Consider the following 19,305-nt stretch of genomic DNA (forward strand, 5'->3'; position numbering starts at 1 on the left):
CACAAGGAACCAAGGAGCGCGGAGAGAATGCTAACACAGAGCTCCTGGAACCTGAGAGACATCAGCATCACCTGGATGGCGTGCCAAAATGCGTTGCTGGGCCCTGCCTCCTGTTGTGATTCAGTGGGTCTTGGGGGGAGGGGTACCTGTGATAATTTGCATTTCTAACAGCCCCAGGTGGTGCTACTGGTGCTGGTGTCTGGAGACTGAACTCTGAAGTGCTGTAGATGGTATTGCCACCTTAGGGGGCCAGGGATGTTCCCAGATCTCATGCAACACGGACTAGAAAAGAAGGTATCTCCAGTTGAATGAAGCCCCAGAACAATTCAACGCTGAGCTCCCTTCAGCCCCCACTGCCTCTGTGGGACTTGTCCTTCACCTCCCTCCCTCCAAATCACTTTGTTATTCTGTAAAAACAGCGGGTGGGAGTAACTGAATAAGAGTAACTCCTACATAAAGTGCTATGGGTGCCAGGTGCCTCTCTCAACATCTCCTGTGGGTTAACTCATTTAGTCTTGACAACAGCTCTATAAAGTAGGTACTGTTACTAATCCCAGTTTCCTGGGGAAGAAACGAAGACACAGAGGAGTCGAGTAAAATACCCAGCTAGGAAGTAAAGACCTAGAATATGAACACAGGTCAGATTAATTCCAGGACCAACATTATTTCTACTTCTTCATGTGTCAAAGGCAAATATAAAGGAAGCTTCAGTCCCTCCAATGTAAGGGCCCTTGCTGTTGGGTAAATCGTGGTTGGCTGTGATCCAGCACACTGTTTAGCTGGGGACACTGAGCAACATAGAATTATTGAAAGAGCTCTGTTGTACTCATTTTTTAAGCTGCATGACCCTTGGGCAAGGCACACAATTTATTTTCATTGTCTCAGCAATAAAAATGAGGGGGTGTCCTATCTGAATTTTCAAGTTCTGAAAGTATGTAATTCTGAGTTTCAGTCACTTTTTCCTCCTGACCTCACTTATCTAGAGCTCAAGTAGCTGTTTGCTACTTGAAATACTGCAAACCAGGGGCCAGTAATCCAAAGGCTCTAGCCTGTTCTGGGGACAGCTCCTTCCTTAGTGGTTAAGAACCCTGGCAGTCACTTGTCCCAGAGGAAGTGAATTTTGCCACCGATGAGATGGGTTTTGCTTCAAGTGACAGGAGAGGAAACAGAGCTGATTAGAAAGATTCTTTTCTAGTAATAGTCAGTATGAAGGTCTAGGTGGGAACTAGCGGGTTCCTACCATTGGCCGGCTGGGAGACATTGAGCAAGTCGTCTTGCCTCAATATTTGCATCTGGGAAATGGAGATAATTAGGAGTGTGGGGTGGTTTAGCTAATTAACCATTACTTAGTGCTTGGTCAGATCTCCATAGCTCCAACTCCCCCTGGAGGTTGTGGCTCTTGATGCCAAAAGTGCTTCATCAGAAAGATCGAGATGCTGAGCTTGTACACACAAGGATCTTCCTGACTCACCTCATCTGATTTCATGCTTGATACTGGCAGAGCCAGACATTTATTCTAAACTATAGTCATTCTCGGGTTGAGAGATGCATTAGTGTCAGACTCATAAACAATAGAGGTGATTTTTTTTTCCAAAACAAGAATCTAGAAAACTCTGACTATCCTCCAGAGTGTTCTTAGAGTTAACTATCTTTAGGTGACCCCATTGGCAATTATCCAAAGTATAGTCTCACGAGAACATCTATTCAAGGGATGGGAGGGCCAGTGGGGTCATAGAGTTGAGGTTAATAAGTTCTTGCAGAGAGCTAGTCATGTGTTGGGCATTGTAGAATTGCAAATAATGACTCTAGCAATAGCTAACATGTATAGAGGTCTTAGGATGTGCCAGGCACATAATCATCCTATGTCATTCACATAAACCTAGGAGTTAGGTACTATTGTCCCCATAGTACAGATAAGGAAATTGGGGCTCATGGAGGGTAAGTGTTCAAGATGGCAGAAGGATTTGAACCAGATAGTCTGATTCCAGAGCCCAGATTGTAGCCGTGGTGCTACACTGCCTCCATACAACAGTGAATGGGACAAAGGCCAGAACCCCAAAAGGCTAACCCTACTGAGGAAAATAGATGGGCACCAGGAACAGAAATCCACCAACGTGGCCAACCATGAACATCAAAGGAGCAATTAACTGCAATCAGAAAGATCCAGGAATACTTCAAAGTGGAAATGCCATTCAAGCTGAAGGTTGAGAGAGAGGGGTGGCATTGGAAGAGGTAGAAATGGGGAAACAGGGCCAGGCTCAGAAGATGATGTACCTCTGATAGGGGCAGGAACACAAGTACAACCTGTTTAAGTCTTTCCTCCAAGGTGCAGTTGTATCTCATTTTCTAAACTTCCTGTCCTGTTCATGAGGATGGGCCCCAGAGGCCCCGAAGTCTTAGATCTGATAGGCTGAGAGAGTTCAAAAGTTAGGCCCATCTCCTATCTCAGTGGGGTTTCAAGCATCATTGTAGCCTGTGCTGAGATCCACCCCAAGTCAGGCCTTTCATGGTTTTCAGGCAAACTTTCACTGTGTTGCCAAGCCCTGTTTGCTCTGGCCACTAATGTCTGGGGTGTTTGAGCCAGCCGCAGCTTGAAAACTCAGGGGTAACAGGACACCAGGACTGTGGAGCAAAGCTCCTTGAACTGCTCATGTTCTAGCCTCCCTCGTTTTGTGTTTCACGCACCTTCTTCTGGTAAAAAGATTCCTGCTCCCTCTCCACCCAGTAACTTCCTTCCTTTGACATGTCTTCATGCATCCCTCTTCATGCATCCCGTTGTTGCTGGTGACCTCCTCCCAGTCTTAAATGCTAATGCTCCAAAGAACTCACCTCAGATAGAAGAGTCAGAATAAGATAGATGAGGAACCCAGGGAAAAAGAAGGAAGGAAAGAAGGGAGGGAGGGAGAGAAGGATGGAGGGAAGGAAAGCAGAATAATAATTTGAAATCTGTGCCAGCTGGGCTTCGCTTCTGCTACAGTTGGGTCTTCGCTTTCAGGAAGAGGAGCTACCAGATGTTTTAGCTATCTGGTGTTCTCTGCCGACTGTGTGCACTCGAGGCACTCATGAGCTAGACTCAGAGACACCCCTGTCCCTTCTTGGCCTCATTTGGGTACAGGATCTACTTGGCCTTCATTTTCTGGGCAAAGCCATGTGAGTTTCTGGAAATGCTGCATAGGCCTTATTTTCATCTGGGTTGGATTTCTCTATCAGCATCAGACCTTACTGAGCCTGAATGACACCTCTTCCAGCCCTGTGACCTCTATGAAACTTTGCTCTGTTGACATCCCTGAGACTTGTCCATCCTGGTCTCTTCCTACCTCTCCCACCACATACTCCCAGCTCTTTCTTTGACTCATCTTCCTCTGCCCACCTTGAAAAGTTGATTTCCTTTAGCTTCCCATTCCTGGCTCCTTGCTCCTCTCTATGTGCTTTCCTCAGAAGACATCTGAGGTGACTGTTCCCTGCCTGTGAGTCATTGACACTCAATTGCTATCTCCAGCCCTGACTTCTTCCAGTTTCAGCCTCATGCTTTCCACTCCTTGTTGAGCATCTCCTACTGGAGGTCCCAGGGGAATCTCAAATTCATCATGTATGAGAGTTAGCTAGCTCTCATCTCTCCTCATTCTTCCCCAACTCATTCTGTCCAATCCAGAAACAAGGGGATCATTCCAGGCCCCGCCTTTTGCCTCATCTAGTCCTACTCTGCACCACCCTACCTGCCCCTCCATTCAGTTATCATATATTACTGCTTTTAAGTTCTAAACGTTTCTGGAATTTATTTTTCCCTTTAGATCCCTGCTATCATTCTCTACTTCAAGTCCTCATTATTCTCTACCCTTCTGATGGCAACTATTTCCCTACTATTTCTCCTGACCTCCAAGCTCAATGCCCTGGAGTTTCAGGGATAGAGTGGATTTATCCTCATGCTACCTTTGGAGTTACCCACCTAAGATGAAAACCACCAAGATCCCCCTGGTTGAGAGCCCTCTTTGGCTCCTCATCACAACAACAAATCCCTAACTTCGAGCCTGGCAGATGAGGCCCAGCATGACCTGACTCGGCCTATCCTGCTTCATCCTAGCACTCCCTGCCTCATGCTTCATAATTTAATGATGATAGGAGAGTAGCTTGTAGCTTTCCAACACCCGATGCTGGTTTATGAGTTCTATTCTATTCTATTCTATTCTATTCTATTCTATTCTATTCTATTCTATTCTTTTCTATTCTATTCTATTCTATTCTATTCTATTCTATTCTTTGCATAGAGTGTCTGTCCTTCATACCCTTCTTCACCTGGATCACACTAACTCATCCTTCCAGACTTAGCCTAGCCATCACCTGGCTCAGAAAACCTTCCTCAAAGCCTCAGGTTAGGGAAGGCTGCTGTTGCGTCCTGCCCTTACTATCTCTTGACTTAATGAACAGCAGGTTGGAATTATCTGTTTGGGAGGCCTTCTCCTCCACTAGGCTATAATTTCATCAATATCATAGCTGCCTTTGCCCCAGTGCCTGGTCTAATGCCCTTCATACAGTAGATACTCAGTTAGTGTTGAGCAGAATATAACCTCTTTGAGCAGGGATCATGACTTGCACTCCTAGCAGGTACTCAACAAATGTTCCATGGGCAAATGCTGTTCTCGTTGACAGCCATAATGGGTAGAGGGGAGGAGAATTCTGATCACATGGTACTTAAATATACCAAGAAGGTCAGGCACAGTAGAAACAGTATTCCACGTCTGAGTGGCATACATTTTTGAGCATGAGACTTGAAGGTATTAAGCTCTCTGGTAATTAAGAGAGTAAATGCACTAGCGGGGCTGTGAAGCATGGCAGGCCCTCTCATAAGCTCTCCTGCATCACCAACGGTAATGATCACCTCAATAAAAGGAATTATTATGAATTGAGAAAATTATGACAAATAAAGAGGGTTTGTTAGGGCCAAGAGTGGATACTGGGTTCCCCTAGGTGGGCTCTCGTGGCTCCCTGGGATGAATTCTCCAGACCTGCTTCCCACCAAGCCTGCCCATTGACCCTCTTCCTGGTGGCCTCTTTGCACAAAAGATCTGCCACCCTTGTGGCTTGTCATTGCTTTTGCAATTGCAGAGTATGAATAGCTAATGAGGCATGCTAGGGCCAACAAGAAGAGCCTCTGTTGATTCCATTTGGTCTCTAAAGGGTGGGGGAATATGCGTTTTGAACACCCACTTCCTGCTAATCCTCCCACCAAACCAGTCAGGCTGGTTATAATGTATTATTAGAAAGCCCACACATCCATCCTTGGAACAACAGAGCCACTTGTTGCTTGAGGAGTGTTTCCCATCTATGGAACCAGAATGGAGGAATGGGGGTTGGGGGAGGGGGAGTCTAGGTCAGGGAGGGGAGTGGGGGCGAGCATGCCCCAGAGGAGAGAGCTTGGGTTTCAGAGATAGAGTGGATTTAAATGCTGCCCTGCTTGCACAGTGTGTGGCCTTGAGCACATGACTTAACTTCTCTGAGGTGATAATGAACTCTCACAGGCCACTGTGAGGATTAAGGGAGACTTCTGTAAAGCACCTACCTAGCCCAGGGCATGGAGATAGAAGGTGCTGGCACACCAGTTCCTCTGACGTCGTTGGTGCTTCCTTGGGCGTTCTTGCAGGGCAGAAAAGCCCCAGTGGAAGCCCTACCTGCTGCTGCTCCTGGGAGCAGTGTCCTCACGAGCCACAGGAAGGGGAGTGCTGCCCAACACCCTTACGGGCCACCAGAACCACCCCTCACCCTGTCCCTGCCAACCCCTGCTGCAGGACTAGCTATTGCAGATGGACACAAGTGAGGGAGCGGCTATTTTGTTTTAAGGGAGAGAATATTCTAGGCTGCTGCTGGGAAGTCATATCCCCTCAGCCTCCTCACAAACTTCACTGTTAACCTGAGCTTTCCTCCATCACTCCCTTCTTTTCCTCTCCCTGGAAAAGATATCTAGAAATTAGAGGACTGATCTCTCAAACAACCCTGAGACCTGACAGGTACCCGTCTTCCTAAAAACCGTCATCAGTTGTGTCAGACATTGAATCACCAGCCCTCTCGGGGAAAACCCTTCCTTCACTCTCCATCTCTTTCTGTAAAGGGAAGTGATGTCCTGAGGGAAGAATAAGCAACTAGAGGTAGCTAAGTGGGAGGAGCAAAATGTAAGGGAAAGGCTTTCTTCTTTCCTCCGGCAGGGGGGTTAGGCTCACCCCTCCTCTCAGCTCTGGGCTCTCCATCCTCTCAGCTCTACTAGCTTCCTGCCACTTGCACCTTCCCTGTTCTTTCTTCCTGCGTCCTTTCCTGCTCTGGCCTAGACCCCAGGGTGGGCAGACTCAGGCCTCAGCAGCAGCAGCAGCAGCAGCAGCCAGCAGCAGGGCTCTCGTCTCCAGGGAGCCTCTGGAGCACTAGGGACCCCATCCTGGAGTTGGGGGTGGTGGGAGGGCGTTGGCTGGCCTAGGCAGCAGTACCGGGAAGTCACACCCGCACAGAAGGGTCAGAGCTGCTCACCGGCTTCATCCTGGGGACAACACAGCGCACTTGCCTGCATCCTACCCATCATGGGTCACCGGTTCCCTTCCACCCCAGCAGCAGCTCCAGGCCACCATGCTGGGTGCCCCACAAGAGCCTCCGCGACTCGGGATGCTCTCAGCCCACACACACACTCCCCGATCCGGAGCTGCCCGGCAGGTGCCAGCCCCCGGTGGTGGAAACCAGCCCAACCCTGCCTAGAGCCCTGAGCGGCCGGGGTGTGCTGCTCGGCGCAGTCTGGCGAGGCTCTGGTCTGGCCAGGCTTCTTGCCAGCGCGAGAAGGCAGCCCGGTAGTCCTCAGCGCCCCCAAGAGACCTCCCCCCGACTGTGAAGACGGACAAGCAGACGCTACCTCCAGAAGATGATCTGCCCCGGGGAAGCCATGGCCAGGGGAGCGCGCCTCGCGGCGTGGTGGGCGCTGGGGTGCGAGGAGCCGCCGCCGCCCTGCTGGGCCGTGACTCACCGCAGCTCCGGCTCCGGCTCCGGCTCCGGCTCCCGCTCCGGCTCCCGCTCCGGCTCCCGCTCCGGCTCGGCTCGGCTCGGCTCCGGGGTGACCGCCTTAAATAGCGCGCTCGCCGGGAGTGGGGCGGCGGGGCCGGCCCAGGTATGAGGAAGCAGCTGCCGGGCGCAAGTCCCCGCAGGCACAGGTGGCCTGTTCCCAGCCGCGGGGAGGCCGGCCGCGGGGCTGCCTCCGGAGCCTCCACCTGCTGGCGGGGGGCGGGGGGGGCACAGCCGCCCGGGCCCCTGCGTGCAGGGCACGTCTTCGCCTCCCGACTCTGGAGACAAGGGAGCTCGGGGATGGCGCTTGATCTCCACCTGAGAAAGGACTGGAACAGCTCAAAGTGTCAGGGCCCGCCAGGAAGCGGGAGGCCCAGTCCCCAGCCCCGGGGGCAGGGGATGCTCAGACACAGGCGGGCCCCACTGGTGTGGACTCTCAAGGAGGGGATTCAGGCCGAGGGTCTCACCTCTGCGGCCGGGAGGCCGGGAGGACGGGAGGGAGGACGGGGCGCTGCGTCTGTCACCGAGGGCTGAGCTGGCCCCGCGCCCCTGAGACAGCCCGGCGGGTGGGCAGACCGCTTGAGGCTTCTTCTCCGAGCCAGGGGGAGAGGCTGGGCCCTGCCCGCCTCACAGGCACCTTCACACCCCAGGGACTCTGGCTGTCGCTGCCCAGGAGCTCTGGCTGCCGGGTGAGTGGGCTAGAAGGACCGACCTCTGACATCTTACCCAGCACTCAGATTTCCAAGGAGGCAGAAGTTCTTCGGGCATAAAGCTCTCTGGCTCGCACCGTGTTGTTTCAGCCGCACGATTTCAGTGTTGGCTTGTGGGCTGCTGGGATAGGCATGGAGGATGCGGGACAGGAAGGCAGAACCAGGGAGACCACACGGGAGACGGGCGTTTAACAATGGTGAGATCTTTAGAGTCACCCAGAGCCAGGCCCACACCCTGGATTCTTTTTTTTTTTTTTTAGTTTATTTTTGCTAATCTCTACACCCAACGTGGGGCTTGAACTCATGGCCCTGAGATCAAGATCTCAGGGGTCTCATGAGCTCAAGATCAAGATCAAGGAACTCAGGCTGATCCAGCCAGGCTCCCCCACATCCCAAGTTCTTAATCAAGAACTGCAACTCTGGGCGAATTACCTTTCTTCAAGGCATCTTGATTGAAGTGAGGAGTCCATGAGAGGGGAGTCCACGCGCCTTCCTTTCCCCAGACTTGAATAAAGGGAACACCAGGAACCTATGGAGTGTTTCCCTAACTGGACTTCCCCAGGTCTGGGAGGCTGGGTAAGTGGGAGCGGGAGCAGGGATTTCCACAGTTCCTATACAGCTGACCCCACCCCAAAGGCACAAGGGTTCTGCCCAACTCCTCAAAAAGCCTTAAAAAGAGCGGCTTCACCTCAAATGCCTGGAAGCAGGGCCACTGAGTCTATGTCCGTCAGTCATTCATCATCACTACAGGATGGGCTCAGCAGGCCCTGGAGGAAAAACCAAGACGAACCCCTGACATGCCCCTGTGGGAGCAAGAAAGGGACCAATGTTTGCGGGCTGGCTGGAGGAGCCCACCCACCATGAGGGGGGCTGGGGACATAGAGCTAAAGCCTTCTACTGCCTCTGGAGAAGTAGACAGACATTGCTCTGGTTCTGACTATAACCTGAAGAGCGATGCACATAAAATGATGGAAAGATCATTGCAAAGCACCAGACCAATACAAGATGCAAGATGGTAAAACAACATAAATGTCTGTCTGTGTGTGCGCACGCGCGCGTGTGTGTGTGTGAGAGAGAGAGAGAGAGGGAGAGAGGGAGAGGAAAGTATGTGTGTGTGAAAAAGAGAGACAAAGAGACTTTGAGACATTGATCTCCCCAGGATTCAAGAGCCTCTCTTGACATTTTCTTCTCTGAGAAATGCCTAAACCTTTTGCTCTGTCCTGTGCCCAGGCCATGGTTCTTCGCTTCTCCTGTAAGTGGTGGGGTTCTCTGGGGTTCCTGGCCTCTGCTTTCTCTTTTCACAGTGCATATGTTCCCGCGGTGACCCTGACTGTCCTTTGCTTCAACTGCCCCTACGTCTGGAGATCTCATTATCCATATCCCCACACTCCTGTGTGAGCTCCAGCCTCACGAGTCCACTTACTTAGTGGGCATCTCCACTCATTGTTCGACAGGGACCCATGCACATATCCCAGCTGGAACTGAATGTGTCCAAGCTAGAAGGCACCATCTTCCATCTCCAACCCCACCACTCCTCCTGAGTTATACCTTTTGGAAAGAGGCGGCATCACATGTGGGGTGGAAAAATAAAAAACCTGAAAGCCACCTTCTGGTCTCTTCCCTCAGCCCCTACACTTGTGCAATTCCCAGACATCCATGCACCCCCAGGACATCCAGGTGCCCCCAGGTCTCTGAGTCTACCTGCTTGTATTTGTTTGCTCAGGTTGCCATAGGGAAGTACTATAGATGGGGTGACTTAAACAATAGAAATTTATTTTCTTATAATTCTGGAGCCTGGAAGTCCAAGACATTCTATCAGCTGGATTGGTTTCTTCTGAGGCCTCTCTCCTTGGTTTGTAGATAGCTGTCTTCTCCCTGTGTCTTCTTGTGGCTTTCCTTCTGTGTGTCTCTGTGTTTAATCTTTTTTTTTTTAAGGTTTTATTTATTTATTCATGAGAGACACAGAGAGAGAGAGAGAGAGAGAGAGAGAGAGAGGAGAGAGGCAGAGACACAGGCAGAGGGAGAAGCAGGCTCCATGCAGGGAGCCCGAGGTGGCACTTGATCCCCGGTCTCCAGGATCACGCCCCGGGCTAAGGTGGCGCTAAACTGCTGAGCCACCCGGCCTGCCCTCTGTGTGCTAATCTTAAAAGCACAACAACCATATAGGATTAGAGCTCACCCTAATGACCTTTAACTTTATCACATTTTTAAAGGTCTCTCCAAACAGTCACATTCTGAGGTACACATGCATTTTTTCAGGGGAGGACATAATTCAGCCCATAACACTGCTTTATGGCTTCTAAATCCACCCGTTCTCTCTGTCCTCAGTACTATTACTTAAATGCAATCCCTCATAATTTCCCATTTGAAGTGAATTTTAAACAGCCTCTTATGTCACTGTCTTGCCCCCAGACTGCTCCTGTATGTGCCCATCTACCCACCTCTGCTAGAGTGATCTTTCTAAAATGCAAATCCAATCTGGTCACTTGCCAGGTTAAAATGATCAATGGTTCCCCAGCCACTACCTGTGGCCTGGCCTCTGCCTACCTCTGCGGACTTTACTACTTTGTTGTTACCTTCCCCCTGCTCACGCTGTGTACCAGGCATGCTGAGTTGCTTTGGGTTTCTCCAAAATGCCACGTTCTCCCAAGCCACTCTGCCTTTGTGCATGCTGTCCTGCCTGGTTGGAGTTCACCCCCTGTTTTTTCCTGTTTGATATAAATTCTATGGAGAACTTTCCCCGGCTGCTTCAATCTGGCAGGTGCCATGCTCTGGGTTCCCACGTGGACCTCATGCTTGCTTTCATGTTCCCCAATTGTGACTGTTGACTTGTCTGGCTTCTGCCCTAGACACCCCTTAAAAATAGAAAAGGCATCTTAGGGGATCCCTGGGTGGCGCAGCGGTTTGGCGCCTGCCCTTGGCCCAGGGCGCGATCCTGGAGACCCGGGATCGAATCCCACGTCGGGCTCCCGGTGCATGGAGCCTGCTTCTCCCTCTGCCTGTGTCTCTGCCCCTCTCTCTCTGTGACTATCATAAATAAATAAATAAAATAAAAAATTAAAAAAAAAAAAGAAAAGGCATCTTATTCATTTTTGTATTTCACCCCAGTCTTAGGCATGCAACAGCATAGGGGATCATTATGTGTTTGTTTAAAAAAAAATGTACATTTTTCTTTCACAGCACACAGTGCTAGTGCTACTTCCTGTTTATGCATCTATCTGATCGCCAGTCTGTGAGAGGCCAGAGGATAAAAACTATGCCTCATTCGTCTTTGTGTCACCGGGTCCTAGCACCGTGCCAGACATGTTAAAGGGACGTGGTAATGTTTGATGGATGGGTGAGCAGGGATCAGCGTGGGGTGTGATCCATCAAACACTTTCTGGAGGCAATGTCTCATGAACTGGATCAACACTGTTCAGAGCAGGAGAGAACACGTTGCATTTGAGGTAGAGGAACGATTTCAGATTGGCACAAAAGGAAAGCAGATGTGTGAAACAAAGACAAACTCTGTTTTCTTCTTGCTGATCTTGGGGAGAGAGACAGAGAGACCAAGACTAACTTAATGTCTCTTGAACCAAAAGGTCTTTTCATGAATTTTTTAAAAAAATCATTAGAGCACATGGCCAACAGGCACATGAAAAAAAATGCTCCACATCACTTGTCATCAGGGAAATACAAATCAAAACCACAATGAGATACCACCTCACACCAGTGGGAATGGGGAAAATTAACAAGGCAGGAAACAACAAATGTTGATGAGGATGTGGAGAAAGGGGAACCTTCTTGCACTGTTGGTGGGGATGCAGCCACTCTAGAAAACAGTGTGGAGGTTCCTCAAGAAGTTAAAAATAGAACTAACCTATAACTCAGAAATTGCACTACTGGGTATTTACCCCAAAGGGACAGATGCAATGAAATGCCGGGACACCTGCACCCCGATGTTTCTAGCAGCAATGTCTACAATAGCCAAACTGTGGAAGGAGCCTCGGTGTCCATCGAAAGATGAATGGATAAAGAAGATGTGGTCTATGTATACAATGGAATATTACTCAGCCATTAGAAACGACAAATACCCACCATTTGCTTCAACGTGGATGGAACTGGAGGGTATTACGTTGACTGAAGTAAGTCAGTCAGAGAAGGACAATCAGCATATGGTTTCACTCATACAGGGAGTATACGAAATAGTGAAAGGGACCATAAGGGAAGGGGGGGAACTGAGTGGGGGAAAAGTAGAGAGGAAGACAAACCATAAGAGTCATAACTGTGGGAAACAAAAAGCGGGTTATGGAAGGGAAGGGGAGGAATAGGGTGACTGGGTGATGGGAACTAAGGAGGGCACTTGATGAGATGAGCACTGGGTGTTATACTGCATGTTGGCAAATTGAATTTAAATTTTAAAAAATTCATTAGGGGCGCCCGGGTGGCTCAGTTGGTTAAGTGTCTGCCTTCAGCTCAGGTCATGATCCCAGGGTCCTAGGATCGAGCCCTGTGTGGGGCTCCTTGTTCAGTAGAGAGCCTGCTTTTCCCCTCTCTTGCTGCTCCCCTGCTTCTGCTCTCTTTCTCTCACTCTCAAATAAATAAATAAAATCTTTTTTAAAAACCCGCAAAAGCCTCATTAAACAGTTTCATCTTGCAGAGCTCTCTCTTCTCATTGAGTATCTGTGCATTTCCCTGTACGCCAGATTAAAGTTTCCTTCCTAGCCTCTCCTGGCTGATAGCAGAACACCCACTGATGGCCTTGCACTTTCCACAAAAGGCTGTACACTCATGCGATCCTTCCCATAACCCGTATAGGGTGAGTTTTACAAATGCGAAACTGAGCCTTAGAGATGAAGGGATTTGACTGAGGCCCATCATTTGAGTTTCTCCAGGCCTACTTGCTTGTGCACATAGATGAGATCATAATAATGAAAGTAATAAAGCTATCACTACTTACTAAGGCAGAAGCTCTAGCTGTCTGCAAATTTTACCTTGGAGAATCTCTGCACCTTTTACAAAGGTTCCCAGAAAAGCAAACTGTGGGAGATTCTTACACTGAAAGGCCCCCAAGGAATCATGGCTTCTTGGATCTAAACCTTTGTGCAATCTCCTCCCACACTGGCTCTGGGCTTGGCCACTGGGATATTAGCAAGGGTGATGCAAGCAGAGGCCTGGGAAGTGCTAATGCATTTGGGCTTGCCCTCTCTGGCTGCTGAGGACTCTTCTGCCACCTTGTGATAAAGCCTGTGGAACAGAAGAAAGCCAGCCCAGCTGAGATCCCCTACAGCACCCAGTCCCCAGCTGGCTGGCCAGGTGGCTAGTGCCGCATGAATGACCTTGGATGACTAGAAGAATCACCCAGCTGAGCCCAGCCCAAATTACTGACCCACATAATCATGAACGGTAAAATGGTTGTTGTTTCAAGCCACAGTTTTGGGAGTGGTTTGTTATATAAGCAGTAGAATGCTCTTCTTAAGTCTTATTCTGCTTTGTGTTTTTTTTTTTAAGATTTTTAAATTTTTACTTCTTTATGAGAGACACAGAGGGAGAGAGAGAGAGAGAGAGAGAGGCAGAAACACAGGCAGAGAGAGAAGTAGGCTCCATGCATGGAGCCTCATGTGGGACTTGATCCCGGGACTCCAGGATCACACCCTGAGTCGAAGGCAGGTGCTCAACTGCTGAGCCACCCAGGGATCCAATTCTGCTCCATGTTTCTTTCTGGCATAACTGCCTCTAAAGTCCCTTCAGATGTCATCTCACCATGGTTACTACTGCTGTGGCCTGTGGAATCAGCCCTGATGTCAGTAGCAGAAGTGCTACCTTGCTTCCAAAATTGGAATGGTTGGTGACCCCTGGGTGGCTTGGCAGTTGAGTGCCTGCTTTTGGCCCCGGGGTGTGGTCCTGGAGTCCTGGGATCAAGTCCCATATCGGGCTCCCTGCGTGGAACCTGCTTCTCTCTTTGCCTGTGTCTCTGCCTCTCTCTGTGTGTCTCTCATGAATAAATAAATAAAATCTTAAAAAAAATTGGAATGGTGTCCCATGGGGCACCCAGTATGCTGAGCCATGTCACACACACACACATATGCATGCACGCACTCATGCCTCAGGTTTAGCATACAGAAGTTTGCTGTTGAATGTGCCATCAGGAAGGAAATACAGATGGGCAACTGGGTGGCTCAGTCAGTTAAGCATCTGCCTTTGCTTCAGGTCATGATCCTGGTATCCTGGGGTACTGAGATGGAGCCTGGTGTCAGTGTTAGGCTCATCAGGAAGCCTGCTTCTCCCTCTCCCTTGCCTCTGCCTCTCCCCTGGTCCTCTCCCCGGGCATGTACATTCTCTCTCTCTCTCTCTCTCTCTCTCTCTCTCTCTCTCTCCCTCTCTCTCTCTAATAAATAAAATAAAAAGGAAGAAAGGAAATAAAGGGGGGCCCTCAGATGCCAAAAGCAACTATTATACCCACACCTGTGTGCCTTTTCATGCACATTTCAGGCTTTCTCTTATACACTAGTGCATTCTAAGATCTGCTCTGAGAGACACCTTGCGGTTAGCAGGGCTCTGGAGTCTTATAATACTCTGCTGGAGGTGAAGAGATCTCATAATGCTCAGCAGAGCTGGGGAGAGCAGACATTGTCATCTTAATATAGAAAACTTCAAAAAGGATAATTGAAGGGAATGCTGACATCTGGTAAAATATTAAGGAGCTCTCATCTTGTTTGAGACTTTGACTTTCTCTTGCAAGTTGCTAGTGCTATCTTATTAGTAAAGGGCTGATTGCTTTATTGCGGAGCAAGGCTAGGGACCAATATCCCCGCGGATGCTATGCTGGCTCTCCATGCTCCCTCCCTCATCTTTCAGCAAAGCCCCTGTTTTCCTGGAAAAGTCACAACATCCTAGAGCCCGGGTGCATTTCCTGGCCAGTTGATTCCAAATCCAATACTGCTCCCAAGCTCACTTTCATAAATGGCATCGATCGTTGGTCATGGATGTCTTTCCTGCTCATCCAGTGTGGCACCAGAAACACTTTTAAAAGAGCATCCAGGGATCCCTGGGTGGCGCAGCGGTTTGGCGCCTGCCTTTGGCCCAGGGCGCAATCCTGGAGACTCAGGATCGAATCCCACGTCGGGCTCCCGGTGCATGGAGCCTGCTTCTCCCTCTGCCTATGTCTCTGCCTCTCTCTCTCTCTCTCTCTGTATGACTATCATAAATAAATAAAAAATTTTTTTTTTAAAAAAAAAGAGCATCCAGGAAGCCCCTACCAAGCAGCTGGAGATGTTCCCTGTATTCATTCGCTCAGGCTGCCGTAACCCAGACTTGGGTATTTTGCACGGCAGACACTTATCATCTCATGGTCTTGGAGGCTGGAAGGCTGACACTAAGGTGTTGTCAGGGCAGGTTCCTTTTGTGGGCTCTGAATGTAGAATCTTTTCCAAACCTCCTTCCTTGGCTTGTGGATGGCTATCTTTCCCCTGCATATTCACACTGTCTTCCCCCAGTACATGTGTGTGTCCTAATTTCCCCTTTTTGTAAAGATATCAGTCATATTGGATCAGTACTCATCTTAATGATCTCATCTTAACCTGAGTCTCTCTATAAAGACCCCATCTCCAAATAGGATAACATTCTGAGGCACCAGGAATGAGGGTAGGTACTCCAATATATCTTTTTAGGAAGGCATAATTCAGCTCACAGCAGTCCCCTGGGTGAGGCCCACTGTTCCTCCCTTTCTGTCCTTTGCTGCTCTGGGCTATACTTGTGCCCTCTGATCTGAGCAGAGTATAAGGCCTGGGGACATCAGGTATAACGACAGGCTAGCAGTGATGTTCCTGAGCCAGCTGGTGAGATGGGGTCCCCAGCCGGCTGCAGACTCCATGTGTGTTTCTTTCCAAATCTGCACATTAGCAGAAAGGACAATTATGAAAGATTGAATTGTTGTTCCCAAATATTTGCTGTCACTCCTCAAGGGACAATCTCATTGGTATCAAGATTGGTTGTGAGACTTGCTTTTGCAGATGACACTAGAGTAGAAAAGATGTTATTTCTGAGAAGATGCTGGAAGAGGCAGTCTGTGTTTGGTCATGATCTCTCTTCTGTGTGATACTGGGGATGTTCTAGATGGAGACTGGTTCATCAGTCTAGGTCCCTGAGTAAAGTTGATGTGGAGCAGAGCTTATGGCAAAACCTGATGGACAATGTAGCATTAAATAAATTTTTCTTCTTAAAGCCACTAAGATTAGGATTTGTTTGTAATTGGGTAGTAATTAGGCATAACTTTGCCTATCCTGACCAATACAACAACTTTCCCAAATAGAGGAAGATTATGTTATGTGTTAGTTAAGAATATAAATGTGGGGGCTCCTGGGTCGCTCAGTCAGTTAAGTGTTCAATTCTTGATTTTGGCTAAGGTCACAATCTCAGGGTTGTGAGATTGAGCCCCACGTCAGGCTCTGCACTGGGCGTGGAGCCTGCTTAAGACTGTCTCCCTCTCCCTCTGCCTCTTTTATTTTTTAATTTTTAAAAAAATTTTTAAATTTTTATTTTTTTAAAAGATTTTATTTATTTATTCATAGACAGAGAGAGAGAGAGAGAGAGAGAGAGAGAGAGAGGCAGAGACACAGGCAGAGGGAGAAGCAGGCATCATACAGAGAGCCTGACGTGGGACTCGATCCTGGGTCTCCAGGATCATGCCCTGGGCCGTAGGCGCGCTAAACCGCTGCACCACCAGGGCTGCCCTCTCCCTCTGCCTCTTGCCCCCACTTTCATTCTTTATTTCTCACTATATATTATACATAATATATATTTAAATATATATAAATGTAGAAATGTGGAGTGAACACAAGGATAAATTTCAAATGAATCAAAGTTTAAATGTAACCAGTGAAGCCATAAAAAAAAGAAAACAGGAATTACCTTTGTAACCTTAGAGTGGAGAAGGGCTTTTTATTTTTATTTTTATTTATTTATTTATTTATGATAGTCACAGAGAGAGAGAGAGAGGCAGAGACACAGGCAGAGAGAGAAGCAGGCTCCATGCACCGGGAGCCCGACGTGGGATTCGATCCCGGGTCTCCAGGATCGCGCCCTGGGCCAAGGGCAGGCGCCAAACTGCTGCGCCACCCAGGGATCCCGAGAAGGGCTTTCTACCTATTACTCAAAACTCAGAATCCATGAAATTGTATTATATAAAAATTAAAAACTGTATAGAAAAACTAACAAATAGTAACACCAAGATAAAGAATCAAAACCCCAAACAAATCCCATAAGTGTGAGATTACTTGCAAAAATGGCCACAAATTTTTTCCCTTTACCTTATTTATTTTTAAAGATTTTATTTATTTAGTTGAGAGAGAGTGAGCACGAGTGGGGACATGACAGAGAGAGAGGGAGAAGCAGACTCTACGCTGAATGTGGAGCCTGATGCAGGGCTTGATCCCATGACCCTGAGATCATGACCTGAGCGGAAACCAAAAGTTGAATGTTTAACTGCCTGCACCATGCAAGTGCCCCAAATTTCTTCCCTTTATTCACACCCTCAGGTATTCCTTTTCCACCCTAACTCAAGCCTTAGCCATGTTACTTGCTTTGGTCATTGGGACAATAACAAATATGACACAACAGAAGCTTAACAACATGGGCATTGGTGCTTGCTGTCTTGCTGTGTTTTGGAACCTGTGACCACCATGAGAAGAATACTAGGTTAGCCTGCTGAATGGCTAGTGATCTCCATTATCTCTACTGATGAATCAACCACCAGACCATTGAGGCCATCAACCATTCGGTAACTTTAAAGCATAGGTGAGGGATCCCTGGGTGGCGCAGCGGTTTCGCGCCTGCCTTTGGCCCGGGGCGCGATCCTGGAGACCCGGGATCGAATCCCACATCGGGCTCCCGGTGCATGGAGCCTGCTTCTCCCTCTGCCTGTGTCTCTGCCTCTCTGTAACTATCATAAATAAATAAATTAAAAAAAATTATTAAAAAAAAAATAAAGCATAGGTGAGTGTTGCTGACGCCTGGTGGCATAGAGATCAGTGGTCTCAGCTGAGGACAGACCATAGCATTATTAACAAATAAGTGCTTGTTGTGTTAAGCCAATATGTGTTGGGATGGTTTCTTATACACAAACACACACACACACACACACACACACACACAACTAATGCTAAAAGCAAGATCAAAAGGCAAATGTCAAATTAATTGCAACTCATACTACAAATGAAGGGCTTATATTTCTAACAAAATTTTCCTTATAGAAATTTCCTTATAAATACAGAAGTTCAACAACCCATTGGAAAATGGGCAAAGGATATGAGCATACGTTTTATGGTAAATAAAAACAAATGGTTTTTAAAATTATGAACACCTGCTTAAACTCATTTATATTAAGATAAATTCAAATTAAAACTACAGTGAGATGCAATTTTCATCCATCTGGCAACAATACAAGAGTTTGACAATAAGGGTTGTCAAGGGGGCAGCCTGGGTGGCTCAGCGTTTAGTGCTGCCTTTAGCCCAGGGCGTGATCTTGGAGACCCGGGATTGAGTCCTGCATCAGGCTCCCTGCATGGAGCCTGCTTTTCCCTCTGTGTCTCTCATGAATAAATAAATAAAATATTTAAGAAAAATAAAGGTTATCAAGGGTTTGGGTAAACAGGCACCCTCATGCATTGCAAACAGAAGTATAACCTGACAGAGGGCAGTTTGCCAGGTTGCTATTCAGGTTGATTAGTGTAGGCAAATGGAAATTGATTAATTTGAGGGATAGCACAAAGCCAAGCTGAAACCATAATTTCTTTTCTTTTTTTTTTTTAAGAGTTTATTTTTTCATTCATGAGAGACACAGAGAGGGAGAGAGAGGCAGAGACGTAGGCAGAGGGAGAAGCAGGCTCCCTGCCAGGAGCCTGATACAGGACTCAAACCCAGGACCCTGGGATCACAACCTGAGCCAAAGGCAGATGCTCAACCACTGAGCTACCTGAGTGCCCCTAAAACCATGATTTTAAGTGACTGTCACTCTCTGAAATCACAATCTTATTTTCTTTTTTCCATCACAGCCAAGACTAGTTACCTCTGCCAGAGCCTTATGAATTATTCTTATACCCCAATAATAATGCCCAGAGTTTATTTCTCAAATTGCCATTCATGAGCTACAGGAAAACAGACTCCAGGCTGACTCAAGTGACATCATTCCTTTTTGCAGTGGTAACAGTTAAGTGAGAGCTTCCACTTGACCCAGCAACAGGGTTGGCCAGTGACTCCCATCACTATTAACTAAAGAAGGGGGAAAGCAGGCATCACATAAGGAGCTCTGGCCAAATAGTTAGGCAGTTGTTTAAGGGGGATTGGGGGCTGTGTGTTTATCACTAGGTTTTACCTCTCACACTGCTCTGTAGTGTGACCCTGAGAAGTCCCTTCCCCTTTCTGTGCTCAGTTTCTTCATCTGTAAGGCTATACAAGGTAAGGAGGCATGATTCCCTGGGTCAAATGATTGCTTGATTAGTCAAGTAAGTCAAGTAAGATGAGGTCTAAGAATTGAATTTGGCAAAATTTCAAAATTTGGAAGTCATTAGTGATCTCAAAATTGCAGTAG

The 19,305-nt window shown here is 48.1% G+C and overlaps 1 protein-coding gene across 4 annotated transcripts in view; it reads right to left on the bottom strand.

The window, feature by feature from the left end:
- The window catches only part of VTCN1 (V-set domain containing T cell activation inhibitor 1), a 59,052-nt gene extending 51,860 nt beyond the window's left edge, over nucleotides 1-7,192 (bottom strand). For 2 of the 4 annotated variants that reach the window (XM_055312603.1, XM_055312604.1), the window contains exon 1: nucleotides 6,884-6,988. In XM_055312603.1, the coding sequence (XP_055168578.1) occupies nucleotides 6,884-6,915 (32 nt within the window). In that variant the 5' untranslated portion in view covers nucleotides 6,916-6,988. Of the gene's footprint in view, nucleotides 1-6,883 lie in introns of all 4 variants that reach the window. The other 2 variants (XM_055312605.1, XM_055312606.1) reach the window with 2 other exon arrangements.
- Between the last annotated feature and the right edge of the window lie 12,113 nt (nucleotides 7,193-19,305).

This window comes from Nyctereutes procyonoides, unplaced genomic scaffold, assembly GCF_905146905.1.
Source record: "Nyctereutes procyonoides isolate TBG_1078 unplaced genomic scaffold, NYPRO_anot_genome, whole genome shotgun sequence".
NCBI lineage: Eukaryota > Metazoa > Chordata > Mammalia > Carnivora > Canidae > Nyctereutes > Nyctereutes procyonoides.